Here is a 17382-nt window from a genome sequence, read left to right on the forward strand (position 1 = left end):
CAGAGTGCAAATTGCAACAAGGATCAATAGGCTAGAATAAACTCTGACTACTGGGCATCCAGTCAGTCACTTGATGCTACTTTTTTTGGAAACTCTCATCACGTATTTGGATTGTGACATAGGATTCTGAAAATGTATACTTCTTAATATATAATATCATGTACCATGATTACTAGGAAGGGTATTTAAACTCAAGATGTTGCATAAGCTGGAAACTGCAAGGCCTCTCCGAATAGGGTCCAAAATTAGTAAAATGCATAGATCTTAACTAGTATTGTTTTGAGGATATGTTGGGGGCCATGTCTTGGGGTGATGGTAGAAGGGAAATGTGGCCATTAAGAGGTTATGAGAAAAAGATGGTGTCTTGCAGGGAAGCAAGGCTGGTGAGGAATGGGGGATAACACATTTCAGAAGTCTTTCAGCTGGTCAGGGGAACATACAAGGGATGATACCAGTAAATATTGGTGGCTATCCACCTTAACCTGGAGCATTTATGCATAGCTTCTAAAATAATTGGGGCAGTATCCCACAAAAATTTAGTCCTGTAAGATGAGATAAATCAGGACACTGTTCCCTCCTTCCCCAAGGTGGTATGGGATGGAGCCATTTTGGCTTCCAGTGCAAATTTAAGTACAACGCAGTCTCCTTTTGTGTTGTCTTGGAACAGCAGCTCTCCCTGCCCCCCTCTTGCTTCCAGAAGTTAGGGAACTGCTTCCCCCTCTGCTTCCAGATGTCAGGAAAGTTACCTAGGGAACTGCATGCTCTAACAACACTCTCCTCTGCCCTGACACCTCCCTGTGCTGTCTGGGGGGGACATAAAGGAATGGCATGGAGTCAAAATAACCAGTTCCGTGGTAGTTGAGTTCAAGACTCCTCATATGATCTATTAAGATATCTATCTTGGTCCATGTGTGCAACTGAGTGGCACAACAGACTAGAATGAGTGCTGAGGGTTTAATCTTTACAGCTTTGAGTTAAGGTTGTATTTCAGACTAACTAAAATGTGGAAAGCATGGAAATAAGCAGTTAAATAATTGAAAGTCCTATTTAAATTTCCCCTGTCAGGTTAATCTCTTTTATTTCACTCATAGTACACATTTCCATTCTGTAAACATAATGCACTAATGCGAATACAATGTACACTTAAATTGTGTGACATCTGCATGAGAATTACTACCAAATCTAGAACCATCATTAATATGGATTGCACATTTGTGTAACTTTTCTTGAGCACTACAGCCAACGTTTCCAATTTGATGCATCTAAAATTGCATACCAATACCATCTATAGAACAGCATATAATTTAATTTATTAAAGCCACATCAGTCATCAGAACATATGAATACCTGACCAATAAAAAATAATCTGAGGCTACAGATTGATTGCGCAGAAGGAGGGTGGAGAGATGTGGTAAAATGGTAATTGAAATGGAAAAAGGGAACTGCTGACTGGAGAGCAGATTGTTAAATGATTTCACTACTTATTGCTTTATTTTTGCAGCTTACATTTGTGGGATATGCAGTCTGTAATACTCAGTTAATATGTTGAAGATTTTATTTGATCCCAGGTATTTTAGTAGCACCACTCACCACACTAGTTGGATGTTGATTTTTAATTTTTTTTTTTTTAAGCCTCATATTTTTGGTGATTTTAAGAATAGACTTTACTATTAAAAATGTAGTCAGCTAGGAAAACTTGCGTGTAAGTATTAAAGCTTTCTCTTTGCTTCATAGTTTGAAGACAGGTGATCATTAATGTTTTGCAAGACCTAAATTAAGCAGCTAGTCATGTCATGCATGCTAGTACTAGCATTCTAATTATGTTTGGGAGCTACATCTGATCTAAACTTTAAGTATCTATCATACAACTAGGGATTTTTAATTTTTAATCCCAATTTCTAGTTCAGCCTGTCAGACCAGTTATTTAAAACAAGAATATACCGATTTGGGCCACAACCACTTCCCCCTGGAGCATGAATGTTTCTGAGCTCTATTTTCAGAACGGTTCTTCCAATGTGCATCTAGCAAGAGTTGTGTGCGAGTAAGACTTCAATTCCCACAATTCCGCGGGTGAGCATGCGTCCTGAGCTTCCAGTTGTCAAAGTGCTCTTGCCAGAGCGGTCGTCTGTTTCTCATACACCAAATCCGAAAGAAGAAATAAATACACTGTCATTTTATCGATCTTGAAATACAGACCAGTCAAAGGTAGTCGTCCTAGGAATCTCCGCGTGGACTGCGTGGGTTACTGCATGCAGACGGAGCTGGGATTGTTATGGGGATATAGTTTTTTTTTTTTTGTACTGGACTGTAACATTGCACAAATACTTACACCAGCAAATAATCAAGAGGCACCGCATATTAACCCAACATATTAGACATTGGCTGGCCTGGTTTTCACAGTCATTTATTATCCAGTGTTTTTCCATTCCGCCTGGCTTCATTCATTAAAGGTAGGTCTTGACCTTGACTAGAGGGTTAAATTTGTGCTGAAATGTTACCTTTACGGAGCGTTGTGAAAACGAGTGTGGATGACTGTCCTCGGGACAAAGTTCAGAAACAAATAGCCAAGTCAGGATGTGCATTTGAAACAACTGCGGAGGGACCCACTAGAGATGACTCGGACTTAGTCTTTCAAGTATACTTTATTGACGGCATAATTTTGACCTTTCACCGATATGTTTTTCTTCTAATTTTTGCCGGGGGGGGGTCCTAAACGGAGGCATCAAAACCAGGGTAAAGATTATAAGGGCCTTTTTTCTCTCTCACATGGAATCGTCAGCAGTTGTGTGCAGCCCAGACAGTTGTGGGGATTTGGATAGAAAGCTCCACGGAGCCTGGAATATTATGGCTTACTGCAGTACTGCTCGGAGCTGCCTCACCGGCTTCCTGCCCCCGAGCAGCAGGGTGCGTGTTACAGATGCAATACTTTGCTCCCTGCCTAGGAACTTGGCTTAATGCTGGCTCACTACAGGGGCTCTTCATAAGCCATTATTGTGAAGCTTGCGTGTTGAAGAGAGAGAGCAGGAAACAAATCCTAATTTAATTGGTGGTAGGAATCGGATGTGTCACATTTTTCTAAGGTGTGCGTCTTGAATCAGACGTTACCATGTTGTTTAAATCCTTTTTGGATATCTTGAGCGAATGGCATTAGGCATTTGCAAATAGGGAACGTAAGGAAGGAGGCTGTTGTGACTTCACAGTTTGATAACTTCCTAAGCAGCTGTTTGTTAATTTGACACCAAGTTTATTTTGCCGCAATTAAATAGCAGTCTAAAAGACGAGCGATTTTAGGAATCCAAGCCCTTAATCACATTTTTTATTGTCCTAACCATATGGCGTTTGAAAATGCTTACCTCTATTGACACGACTAGTTCAAAATGAGTTTTAAAATAAACAAGCTTCTTATTTTAAAATCCATCTTATTCACGTTTAGAATAAGTATGTTGACCTGTCTAAATCTGCAAGATGTGGGTGTTTGCGCTCGTTCCTTGCATTCCCTGCCCCGACCTCTATACAGCTGGCAGCGTGCTAGTGAGTTTTCAAATAACTGTAATATTGTCTTTCTTGGCTTCATATATGACGTACCTTTTTAAACAGATACAGGATTTGCTCACACTACGTAAATGTAATTAATAAGCTTTGAAGTAGTTATTTTTAGTGATTCGCATCTAAATCCCAGTTTTTAATCAATCCTTCTCATGCAGAGGAAAGGTGGCTTTTGTGTGTGCACATATATGAAAAGGGTTTGATCAGTCCCGGTCTTTATTTTGATATAAATCTTTCTAAAGACACAGTATCCTAGAGATGATCGCGCATCGAAAAGCACGTCGTGAGCAGAGACACTCCAGCAAGGATGTAAAATGTTGTCTTGCACAGAAAAGCCTTCTGGTCTTTAGGGGCAGCTAGAACTGCGCCTCCGCGCTCTGCCCCTTGCTGGGACTCCCGGCGGCATCTAGCCGTGGTGTCACTGTCCGCGGGCGGGAGCGGCCAGGAAACGCTGGGGCGGTTGACGAGCCTCTATCGTAGGCGGCTCGAGGTTTTGAGCAGGCTTCTGTGCTACTGCATGAACTAATTGAAAGCCTGTTTGTTAATTAAGGGAAATGAGCATCCTGTTCCTTTAAAAGTCTCCTAATAGGAGAGGGGGTGGAGGAGAGTAAAGGCTGGTGTCTTTTTAACCTTGCTGAAGGACGCAGCAGTATTTATTGACGTATGCAAATAACCGGGGAGGAGGTGGAGGAGGAGGAGGGTGCTTGGAAAAACAGGAACCAGAATCAGTTTCTCATTGCAGGGTGAGAGCTCTGAGTTCCGGTGTAAGAGAAAAGAGACGTGGCGAAATTGCTGTATATCTCTGCCCTATAAGTCCATCTCTCATTTAGACTGAAGGGAACCAAGGCATCAAAAAGGGTGAAGCATCTTCAAATATATTTTAAAGACCATCTAGCACGATCACACGGATCAAACGTTGCATATGCCTGACTGAGGGGGGAGGGGGAGATTACGGCTTGGCTTTGCAACTCGAAAAGGCATTGCACTAGCATAGAACGGAAGGTTAGCGAAATACAAAGCACCCGGTTAATAGCATGAATTAAAATGTTAACTTGTCTTTGTGTTGTTTCCCCCTCCCCACTGTTTCAGCTGCGCAAACCATGCAGGATGATTTACTGATGGACAAAAGCAAAGCCCAGCCCCAGCAGCGGCAGCAGCAGCAGCAAGATCCAAACTCAGCAGAAGCCCCTTCTACACCCATCTCATCGGAGACACCCAAACCAGAAGACAGCAGCTCAGTGACTAGTATCGGCACAGCAGCTCCTGCTCAGAACAGCAAGGAGAAGATGCAGATGGAGTCCCCCATCTTGCCTGGCTTGAGCTTTCACCAGCCTCAGCAAGAACCTGCAGCTGGCACCTCCTTGTCTCCCTCCTTTGGCAGCACCTGGTCGACAGGGACCACAAACGCAGTGGATGATAGCTTTTTCCAAGGGATTACTCCAGTCAATGGAACAATGCTTTTCCAGAATTTCCCGCATCATGTCAACCCTGTGTTTGGTGGCACTTTCTCTCCCCAGATTGGCCTAGCTCAGACTCAGCACCACCAACATCAACAGCAGCAAGCTCAGCAACAGCAGCAGCAAAGGAGGTCCCCTGTGAGCCCCAACCAGGCACCTTTTGCTCAGAGAAATGCTGCTTACAGCCATCAGCCCATCATGACCAGCAAGCCGTCTTCCTCCTCTGCCTCTTCCTCTTCCTCCTCCAGCTGGAATAACCACCAAAACGCAGCATGGAGTACACCTTCCAACCCTTGGGGTGGGTTGCAAGCTGGCAGGGACCCTCGAAGGGCAGTTGGAGTGGGAGTTGGTGTAGGAGTGGGGGTTGGAGTGCCCTCTCCTCTCAATCCCATTTCACCTCTCAAAAAACCCTTTTCCAGCAATGTTATTGCCCCTCCAAAATTCCCGCGGGCTGCACCTTTAACCCCAAAATCCTGGATGGAAGACAACGCTTTCAGGACGGATAATGGCAACAATCTGTTGCCTTTTCAGGTAATGTTTTAACGCACCTTCTGCACTGATGATGGGTATGTCAAGGTTGCGTGGTGCAATCTGCACCAACATCCTATCTAAAAGGTGACATGTCACTTCCACCTTTTCCATAGCTTCTGCCTGCATTGAGTGCTCTCCTCCTCCTCCTATATGCCTCCTAGGAACTGTACATAATACAGTTCTTGCATCCTTGAGTAAGGCAGTCATGATTAAACCAAAAGAAAAATAGATATCTTTTAAATTCCTTTAGGGTTTTTAACCTTAGAAAATTAATTGCTCTTAAGAAATAAACCAACTGCCCCCCGCCCCCCCCCCCCCAACCCAAACCCGAAAACCCCAGGTTCGACAGACTTTCTTTCCTATGGGTACTCAATGCATAATTTAATTTGTATTTTTAAATGCTATATAATGATGGTAAATTATATGATGGTAAAGTAGCTGGCTTAATTTTTTTAGCTAAAATATGCTTTAACCAAGGATGCTTCTGAATCTCAAATTCAGTTCAATTTTTTTTTTTTTTTTTTGCCATTAAAGGGGTTACATTTGCTCCTGAAATGCAGTTTAAAAGGGATTTTGTTTGCATAATGTATACAAATTAGATGGTGAAATTTAAATTAAATGTGCAATACATGGTCTAGGTTTTTAATGCATTTAGAAGCAGCCTAGGTGTCTATGGAAAGAATATTGTACCAGCCCTTTCTAATAAGGAAATCTCTAATACATTTGACATGATTTAGATATGGTGGTCATGTATTCTATAATGGATAATTTTTATGCTGTTCAGTATATTTTGTAGAGAAAAGAGACAATAGGACACGACCTTCAGAGCCATATTGCAATGGAGTCTATTTACAAGCCACATAGCTCTGAAATATTTAAAGCTGCAGTGTCCTTCACTGGTTTTGTTATCTACAACCACAAGGCAGATCAATTGCAACTGAAACTGGGGCACATAGAAGATATGCAATTTTAATGTAGAGTGAAGCTTGTCTTGGTGTTGCATTCCTTTTTAAGGAGAATAAGCTAGAGCACACACTTCTTCAGGTGCATTTATACAATATGTATTGAATCCTACATTTCTATTGGTTTATCTTTTGCACATTTAAATTAAATGAAATGTATCTGTTTAGAAATATTATTACATGATATGTATGGTTTATTTGTCTTGAGACAAATAAACAGTCTGGTCTTTAGCACAATATTGGCAACAGAAAAGGCATTTAGACTTAGACTTGGTGTTTGGAATGGTAGGAACTATTTAAAAATCTGTTCGGCTTTAATGAAAAAATTAGCCCTAAAATGCTTGTATTCTTGTGCATTTTCTACCCCTTTACATAATGCTTTTTAAAAATGAGCCTTGATTTTAATTTTGCTGCTTCATTCTATTTAAAGGGAGAGTTGCTAATTTCCTATTGGTTACTCTTAGTAGAGGAGAAGCAGATTTAATGTCCTGGCTGTCACTGTCTCTGGCTTCAGAGGGGACAAACTTTTTGAGATGTTCTGCTCCTGTTTTGTGTAACAAGATTGACTAGCACATGCAATCCAGTTACCTTTTAGGATGACATAAAGGGTTCCTGATGTAAAATTGGGATTTCTATTTAGATTTTCTAAAGTGAAGACTTCACAGAAGTTAACATGAAGGCCACTATTTACATTATTTTGGTTAAGTACAAATGGAAAGTGTTTTTTCACAAAACTACATTCTACTGTAGTAGTTGCAACCTAGGGAAAAAAGTATTATGCTAATGAAGGAGCATTTAAAAGTTAAAATTATTAAATATGGTCATATGCTAAACTGACTATATAATTGTAAATAAGGGAGACAGCAGTAAAAGGTTAATTTAGTTTCTAAAATTAAGCTTTGGAAATGCATTACAATTAAAGCCTTATAAATTGGGATATTTGTTGCTTTCTTCCACATGCGTTTAATCTGACAGCGTCCATTTACAGAGACCGCTGTAAATACTGTCATAGCCAGATTAAATGTGCACCTCAGAGCTGGTGTGTGTGTGTATATATAGATGTAGGCAAAAGGCAAGGAGGATTCAGATATCAATAACTAATTATATCAGATTTATAGCATAAGTTTTTTTGTTTTTTTGGTTTTTTGGGGGGGGGGGGGTTTGTAAGCAGAGAGGAGAGTTTTGCCCTTGAATTACCAGCCATTACTTCTCTGAATAATTTGTTTCCTTTACTACTGCACAGAAATTTTGGGAGGACTCTTGTAATCGTAATATTGTGCATGGACATTTGTTTGCACTTTTTTTTTTTTTTTTTTTTACTTGGTCTGAAGATTTGATGATGATTAAAAACATAGGTAGTGGCTTAAACAGAAGGCAAAGACTTTGTTTGATAAAAGTTGACATGAAATTTTGCTTGTCATTGCTGTGAAATACTTCTGGCAGGTCTGTAGTTACGCCTCTCTTAACCTTAACACCTAATGTGTTTGGTTTTGGTTTCAACAGTGTCTTCCAATAGAGATTCTGTTAATATCTTAAAACATGCGAGTGAGACGGGGAAATAAAATTAGATACTGCAACTGTTGACAAAGAAGAAATATTTGAAACTTATAATTGACAGCTAAATATGTATGTGTTACCAGTGTCAAAGTATTGGGACTATTTTTAAAGACTAGAAGCATCCCAAAGAAGAGATGAGAAACATTGTATTGTCTTAAGACTCGTTTTATCATACTGATTTTGGTTACAGAATGAATAGTTTGAGAAGTCATAATTGTTTGTGTTGGAAAATCTTGCTGTAATCAAGACTTGTATTTTCTTGCATACTTTTAAGAGAAGGCTTTGTTAGCTTGTGTAGCCTGATGTAGGAAAATAGTTCTTTTATAACTTGAAAACATTTCTCTAGAAGGACATATAAACCAATGTGTTAAATGACCACATTCTTCTAAGCACCTTATTTCCTGAGTGTCCATTGTACTTGATAATTCAAATCATAATAAACAAAGTGAATGGCCTGAAGCACTCTGTTAGATGACATAATTGAAGAATTAAATAGTAAAACCAGTTTTGGTAGCATTTAATTGTGATTATTGTTGAAAAGCAAGTAGAAGATGCTTTGGCAGAGGTGACTTTTTGGTATACTATGTTGACGCTGCTTCTTGTTGGAAGAGGCTGCATTATAAAAAAATTAAAGGTACAAAGCTGAAAATAGGAGGCAACAAAAGATGCAAGAAAGGATGGAGTAAAAAAAGTTGTTGTGGAGAATGAAGAAAAATCTGAGGATGAAGAATTCCTGACAGAAGGCAGAAGATAGTGGAGGAATTGGAGAGGTGGGGGTGATGTGGAAGTAGAGGAAGACCACTGCCAAAGATTGTTAATACTTCCACTTTAACAAATAAGTGGAATGATGATTTTCCAGAAATGGGTTGGTTGAACTGTGCAGTGCGTTCCACAAAACATACTGCTTTCTTTATTGTACATTATATATCGCAAGTTATGTGTGTTTTCAGACCAATGACTTTTTTTTTTTTAAACGTGTGTGTATATATAGCAACTTGTTGCTGCTTTGTTTATATTGATAAAACATAACATTTCTCTCTTCAGCTTTGACTAATGAGTTTGATTAAACTGATTATTGTTGCCAGGGGTATATTTAAAAGAATGTGAATAGGATATTATCACTATTTGAATTTGCTGTTCAAGAGACCATCTAAAAAGGTTGAAATGGGTTATTTTTAGTTAAGAGACTGCAGCATATAATCTGTTGCCTACCTTGAAGCAATATGGTATCTCTTACTGTATTAATCAGGATTATGTTGATACATAGATTCATAGAATAGATTCAACTAAAGTTAGAAACTATATTCAACTTTGGCAAATGGCATTTAATATTATTGTGAAATATAAAGTTAACATTTACAACTTTTTGCGTTTAGTAATTTATAAGTCTCTGCAAGTGTTATGCCACATGTTGTGCTAAATAGAATCATCATTGTTTGCCAAAATCATATGGAGGGTGAGGAACCTATCAAGGTTACAACTTCTGTGTAATTTTTCTACTATCTGATTAATAAGACTTGACTACTAAAGAGGCTAAGAGATGGATATCTATCTATGAATGTATAAGATGTGTAACATTTGAAGTACTGGTCATAGTTGGCTTTCTGATCTTCAGTCCCATACCCTTGTTGATACTAATCCAAGAAATGAATTAAAGCTGTGGTTCTCAACCTTTTTTTGTACCAGAACCCATTTGCAAACAATGGCCCGTGCCCCTCAGTCCTGACCTGCTGCCCCTGGGCCTCTGCCTCCCAGTGTGTGGGGGAAGAGGGTGGGGGTGTGGGAGGCATGGGGGGCCCTAAGCAGTCTGCAGGCTGGAAGTGACAGCCTGTAAAGGAAAAGCCACGGTTTCCCATGTTTTTTTTTCTTTAAAGGAGAATCAATTTTTAAAGTTTTTTTTTTTTTTTGTTCACGACCCTCTCATATGTTCTTGCAACCCACGGGTTGAGAAATGCTGAATTAATAATTAAGCGACTATCCTCATCAATAAATTAAAGCAACTGTGGCATTGATGCCTATACAGTTGGACGGGTAAAAAATTGGCTGATTGGGGGATGCACCCAGAGAGTAGTGGTGGATGGGTTTTACTCAACCTGGCGAGATGTGAGCAGTGGGGTACCCCAGGGCTTGATCCTTGGGCCCACACTGTTTAACATCTTCATCAGCGACTTGGATGATGGGGTGGAAAGCATGCTGTCCAAGTTTGCTGATGACACTAAGATGTGGGGTGAGGTGAACACGCTTGAAGGGAGAGAGAGGCTGCAAATAGATTTAGACTATAAAAGTGGGCAGATGGTAATAGGATGGGGTTCAGCGTAGACAAATGCAGGGTGCTGCACCTTGGGAGAAGGAATCCACAGCATACATACAGGCTGGGGAATTCCCCTCTTGAAAGCACAGGGGCGGAAAGAGATGTTGGTGTCATTATCGACTCCAAGATAAACATAAGCCGCCAATGCCAGACCGCAGCCCGCAAGGCCCGCCATACCTTGCCATGCATCCAAAGGTGCATTTCAAGCCGGTCCAGAGAGGTGATACTCCCCCCTCTGTGACATTGTTCAGGCCGCAGTTGGAGTACTGCGTCCAGTACTGGGCGCCGCACTTCAAGAGGGATGTGACCAGCCTGGAGAGGGTTCAGAGGAGGACTACCTGCTTGGTGAGAGGACAGCAGGACAGGCCCTACGAGGAGAGACTGAGGGACCTGAACCTGTTCAGCCTTAGCAAGAGAAGGCTGCAGGGGGACCTGGTGGCTGCCTACAAGCTCATCAGGGGAGATCAACAGCAAATAGGTAGAGCCCTTTTCTCCCCAGCACCACCTGGGGTGACGAGGAACAATGGTAATAAGCTGATAGAGAAAAGGTTTAGGTTAGAGATCGGAAGGCAATATTTTACAGTTAGGGTGGCCAGAATCTGGAACCAACTTTCCAGGGAAGTGGTCCTCACCCCTACCTTGGGCAAATTCAGGAGAAGGTTGGACGATCACCTGTCTGGGGTCTTGTGAACCCAGCATTCATTCCTGCCTGTGGCAAGGGGTCAGTCTAGATGATCTGTTCAGGTCCTTCCTGACCCTAGCTACTATGAAAACATAGAATAAGTATGTCTTCTAGCTCTAGAAAATCATTGCTAAATACACTATTTCAATATATTTAATTTTTCAGGTGACTCTTCATAAGGTTATGAATTGGCTATAACTTCACTGTCATAGGCAAGGAATACAATTACAGCACTAGTATTTCAGTAACTTAAATGAATTCATGCAGGTCGTCATATAGGAAGTGATAGATGAGCTGCAATGAGTGTGCTGGTTGAGTAATTTTTCATGTCTCCAGAATTTCAACATGGAATTAATTCCATGCAATTTGCCACAGCCCATTTGTTGTTGTTAAATCTGAAACATTAATTAGTGCAACAGATATTTAAAAATTATTCTAACTAATAAAATAATTCAGGAAAAAGGAAGGGATTTTAATAGGCTTTTTTTCATAGTGTTCAGGGGTCACTGTCTTTTTCAGGAATCCAACAGTTGATTAATTCAGTACAGTCTTAAAAAAAAAAAAAAAAAAAAAAAGTAACTTGTGTTTCTAAATGTGACATTCTGGACTATCATTTTTCTGTCATCTAGTAGATAAGTTATATTTAAAATGAATGTAGTTATGGTGTCATACAGTCTCTTACAAGCACTGGGTAATATGAGTGTAACTTTCTCATGCTGTACTTTTTTATATAAGAATATGTTTTGTAAATTCTTCTGTATTCTCAAAATGCAAATTGTCAAAGGGACCTTGGAGATGATAGTACTAATCATTAAATGCAATAAATTTGTGTTGTGTTTTTTATAGGTTTTAATTTATAAAACAAAACCTATTGTAGGTAGAAATATAAATACATATTTTTTCATTTCCTTCCTCTTTTTTTATTAGATGTAGCTATTAGATCAATGACTATAATGTATGGTTTTAAAATACTGTTAATCAATTTAGTAACTTTAAAATCTGAAACTGTTTTTAGATCTGTAAAATGTGATACATTTTAATACTACTGAGAGGCATTCTGACTGCTCCAAACATTTTCAAATGCATATGTTGAGAGAATACTACTTCTTGAAATATTAAAATTTTTAGTGATGGTAGCAGAAGCATATATTTCCCACCCACCTTGGATTTGCTAGATAACTACCTATGAAATTTACATGGTGACCAACCTAATTAAAATATTCAATTGCAGCAGCTTGTTTACTGGCCTGCTAATAGTTCTTTGGTTTAGCAGGTAATAACCAAGTTGCTATTTGTAGTTATTGGCTTTAGAAATTGTTAATGCTATTATCAGATCTGGCTCAGAGACTTCATTTAATTTTGTTCTGAAAATCCACATTTCACAGACTTGCTGGAAATGCAATGGCGTACTATACATGAACTGGCAAAGATTTGGTATTCATAGGGGTTGAAATTTGCCAAGACACTAGTGCTTTTTTTTAGTGTTTGTTAGTCTTGTACAACTTCTTCAGTGTAACTCTGAAATCTCATGTTTTTCTGTACAATTAATTAAAACATTTCACTATTTAGTATTTGAAAGTGTGAACACTTGGTTACTAAGCAGGGATAGGTGAACTACCCAAGTTCTGTATTTTATATAAGAATTTCTAAAGGCCTGTCTAATTCAGGATTAGTTCAGATCAAGGAATGGTGTGAATTTAAAGTGTAGTTCCTATTCTAGAATACTCCACATATGGATGCAATCATTCGTTAGATATAACTTTTGTCATTTGAAGACTTAAGAGAATAGCCTTTGGGGCCTTGTTAGTTGTCCTTTTTCTGTTGTCTTCCCCTCATTGCCTTCTGTTGAAGATTTTTGTTGTATTTGTGGTCTGTCTGTAAAAGGCCTATAGGGTCCATGATCTCACCAGTCACTTGACACTATGCTCAAGGTGCTTCTTTGGTAAAGGGAAAAGATACAAGCTACCTGACCCAGTATTAACTATTTTCTTTTTCTTACAAGCTGACAAGACAGTTTTTTTTCTGTCCCATATTTTCCAATACTTTATGGACATAAGGGGGTGAATTCCAATTATGTTTTGGGATGGAGTTACACATTGATCTTAAACTGTGAGCCTGAACTTGGTTGGTCTGGGTGGTAATGACTGTCAGGAAAAATAACTTGCTCCTATCTTTGGATTAAGAAATGGAGAGGAGAGGTGCATGTTCTAAAATTCTGGAGTAAGCAAAACATTGTCTTATTATAAAACAAGCTTCCCCCTGAAAAAAGGGCTATTATAAACCTCACTACCACTTTCTCCCAGTATAAGGCAGCCATCTTTTGGGCTTGCAATCTTTTAATATAGATTGTCATGTATACATATTTGAGAATAGGAGGAATATACCAAATCAAGATGCTTTGTTATTCACATGATTTTTTCCCCCACTTTGGACAGAAGATGGGACAGCTGTTGGTCACATCGTATAATCCATGACTAGAAGAATCAATAGAAATTCTGAGTAAAATAACTTAATGTGCTGTCCTGGTGCATCTGAAAGATTCTTTCAGATGAGGTAAAATGGCTACTAGTACTGTCAGCCACAGAAACAGCAACATTTCTTCTAGAGATGCAAGGAGAATTCCTTTACTGCACCCCTGTACATTACAATATCAGTGTGAGGTTAGTTGCATAAAGCTGAGGGGATCTTGACTTTTACCTAATTCACCACATAATAGATGAGACCTTAGTAATGGGTTCCATTTTAAGTCCCTAGGCAGATTAGTATTTTCTAGTCTGTTAGATAAATGAATGCTTGCTTGCTTACTTTACAACTAGTTTTATAATATCTGGTAAGAGCAACAGGTACTTGGCAGCACTTAACTTGGGAATATTTTCTGAACCATATATTTATACAACACTTGGTCCTAAGCAGCTATTGCCGTTATAACAATATAGCATCAGTGTACCTGAAGGTATTGATTGTATGTCCAATATATGAAGAGTTAATATGAGAGTATAGTAAAAAATCATTTTGCTTTCCAGCATCAGTTACAATTACCTAATGGAAAGTGAGCTTTGAATTCCTACAACTCTGAAACTGGATCACTTCAATACTTAATGTCTTTAAAAATAAATAGCTCCTATTGTCAGGAAGGTGCCACTAACGTAAATTATGGAAAGCTTTTGTTTCTAAGGGAGGAATAATGGAGAAATTAACTTTTAACACAAAAAAAATCATAAAATCAGTAGCTATACCTAGCTCCTGAATGTCAGTAAAAAGCAAGATTTAGATTTATACATTTGCATATCGGATTAGTGAAGCTAATTTGTGAATTCACTAAATGGCAGGCATTCACAGTGTGGTGGTGTTCTCTGTACTTCATAATCTTTAAAGAAATAATGAAACTCTTTTAATTCAAAAGCATTATATGCAGAGACAAAGAGTAGGTCAGAGTTCAAATTAAGAACATGTAAAGGTTTGTATACAGAAAAGAAACAGAACAAGAAATAATAATTTTAGTACAGAGAAAATAGATTAAATGATTTTCTAATCCCGTTCATTCGGCATAAATTGGCAAAGTCAGCAAGCACCCCCCCCCCCCCCCCAGCCCATTATTTGCTCTAAGTATCATTTATGCTTTCTTTCCTAATTTCTTTCCTATAGTTTAAAACTTGTCAAATGTCTACAATGCAAACCATGAGTCTAGTATTATGTTGTTACCTACTTGGTAACAATGGCAATTGGTATAGCTAATAAACTAAAAAATGCACTCTTTCAAATGGTAAGCACATTTTTCTACTCCTAGATATGCTACTGTTGGGTATCTAAAAAGTTATTCTGTAATTTGGTTGTCTTTTCTCAGAAAACCCAAATATCTAATTTTACTATTCTAACTGGCAGTGTTTTGCTGAAAACAGAATTGAAACCTTGTGCTAGTTTCTTCTGTATCTGTTGTTTAGCTATAAATTATTATTATTATTATGATTATGATTATTATTATTATTATTATGTCTTTAAGTGCCTGTAGGGTTAAGAAAATAGCCTAAAATTCAGTAAATAATTTTTCATAATTTCTGTATTTTTAATAGATTTAGTTTACTCCCACATGTTCACTAATTGTATATAGCAAACTTCTATAATTAACTGGAATACTGATGTGTAATAGACCTTGCAGAGAAAATCAAAATGGAGAGGGTCTTAGTTATGAAACCAACCACAATAACAAATGCATAAAATTAACTTTGGAGTGAAGAAGTTAAGCTATTATACATTGATAAAAATGGGTAGAGAATAAGGATAATCTTAGCATGACCAAAGTATTAAATCAATTAGTGTACTTTTGCTTCAATCTTCATTGAAGTCAAGGTACTGGTATATGAAGATAATAGTAGGACACCTAATGGAATGAGGATACCATAATGAAAATTAAATACATCTGTGGTAAAACAAAACTTGCATTATTATTGGCACAAAATTTGGGGGGGGTGGGGGCAGTCCCTTAAGTCTTAAAATAGACATAAGGAAAGGATAATCAAAGGTCAGATGATAAACAGAAAATGGGACAAAGACATGTTGTTTTTATCTAAGGCTGTGTCAGAACAAACTAATATCTTTCTATGACATGATAACTGATGTTTTAGACCACATCCACTGCATCAACCTTTTCTATCTTTAAGCAAGGCATTTGATACAGTGCCTCATGGGGAAAAATATTAGCCAAAACAGATTAAAACTATAATTGTAAAGCAGATAAGGAACTGGCTAAAGTAGAGATTGCAATGGGTTATGCTGTAAGGGAATCAATCAGATTGAAGAATACTACTAATTGTGGTCCTGTTCAACTTTTTTCATTAGCAGTCTTGGTGTGAGAGGAATGTAAACTGCAAGTCTGAAATACTCATTCATTCAGGTGATACTGCTGAAGTGTGGAGGAGGATTAGGTTATCGTAAGGAAGACGTGGAAAAATCTGATGAAGTGGAATAATAGAAATAATCTGAAATCTATTTTAACAAATTAAGAGCCAAGAATTTAGGAACTTTTGCCAAGAAATTTTATTATAAGATGGGGCTTTATACTTCGTAGGAAGCAAAGGATAAGGGTTTATAGAATACTCAGAAAATGTCCAGGTACCATCAGTAGTGTAGCTGTGAAAAAAGGCTAGTATGCATCAGGGAGGGTATTTTTAGGAGCAATAAAATATTAATAGTACTGTATAAGACCTGATTTTGTAATATCTGGTACAGTTCAACTCTCCTATTATTAAGATTAATTTATAGAAGTATAGGATTGGAAAGGGACCTAAAGGGTTCTTCAGTTCAACCCCTTATACAGATGGGGAATGCACTATTCCTAAAGTCTTTGACAAACGTCTATCCAGCCTGTTCTTGAAAACCTCCAGTGAATATGCATTTCCTTAGACAGCTTATTCCATTGCCTTCCAGTTCTACAGTAAGGTTTGTTTTTGGGGTTTTTTTTCCTTCCCCTGAGACATGAATGATTTGTTTTACCATGGTTTTGGCTATGTCCTACCTTTTGTGTCAAGGCTGAATAACTGTTCTCTTTTATGGTAGGTTGTCTTTCAAATATTTTAAAACTGATACCATGTTACTCCTTAGTCTTCTCTTCTTCAGACTAAACATACCTAGTTCTCTCTATTCAGTTTGTATTTCAACCCCTTTTACTCTTAGATCCTCTCCAGTTTCTCTATTCTTCTTAATGTAGTGCCTAGACCTGGATATTGTGTTCTAGCTGTTGTCCATCCAGTGCTGAGTGAAGTGATATTTTCACCTCCCATGTTTTCTATATAATACTTCTGTTAATGAAGCCAAAAATTGTATTTGTTTATTTATTTGCAGCAGCGTCGCACTACTAACCCCTACTGAATTGGTGATCTTCCCAAATCCATCTAGCCAGTTATTCCCCCATTCTGTATTTGCACATTTGTTTTTTCTTCCTTAAGTGTAGCATCTTGCATTTGGTTTTTTTAATTTAATTGTCATCTATAGCCCAGTTCTCCAACTTATCAAGTTGCTTTTGAATTCTAATCCTGTCTGCTGGTGTCTGCATCACCTCCCAGGTATGTTATCTTAAAATGTGAACAATAAGTCCTTTTAAAGTAATTAATATGCATGTTAAACAGCAGTGGCCAGAACAGAACCCTATGAAACATCACTTGAGATCTGTTGCCATTCTGATATTTGAAAAATCTACTTTTTGCATGTAATTCTGTCTAGTCTCCATTTGTCCTGTTTACTTATGACAGTGTCATATGGGACATCTTGAGAAGCAAGCTTAATTTGGCAATGTATTATATTGGGCCAACTACATAATAGAGATTTGAAACAAACTTTTAT

The 17382-nt window shown here is 38.2% G+C and overlaps 1 protein-coding gene across 10 annotated transcripts in view; it reads left to right on the forward strand.

Moving 5' to 3' along the window:
* The window catches only part of CPEB3 (cytoplasmic polyadenylation element binding protein 3), a 180756-nt gene that overhangs the window by 8706 nt on the left and 154668 nt on the right, over window positions 1-17382 (forward strand). For 6 of the 10 annotated variants that reach the window (XM_019484224.2, XM_019484228.2, XM_019484230.2 and 3 more), the window contains exons 1-2: window positions 4270-4404; window positions 4636-5534. In XM_019484224.2, the coding sequence (XP_019339769.1) occupies window positions 4647-5534 (888 nt within the window). In that variant the 5' untranslated portion in view covers window positions 4270-4404; window positions 4636-4646. Of the gene's footprint in view, window positions 1-2144; window positions 2451-4269; window positions 4405-4635; window positions 5535-17382 lie in introns of those variants that run through there. The other 4 variants (XM_019484225.2, XM_019484226.2, XM_019484227.2 and 1 more) reach the window with 3 other exon arrangements.

The sequence above is a fragment of the Alligator mississippiensis genome, chromosome 6, assembly GCF_030867095.1.
Source record: "Alligator mississippiensis isolate rAllMis1 chromosome 6, rAllMis1, whole genome shotgun sequence".
Classification (NCBI taxonomy): Eukaryota; Metazoa; Chordata; order Crocodylia; family Alligatoridae; genus Alligator; species Alligator mississippiensis.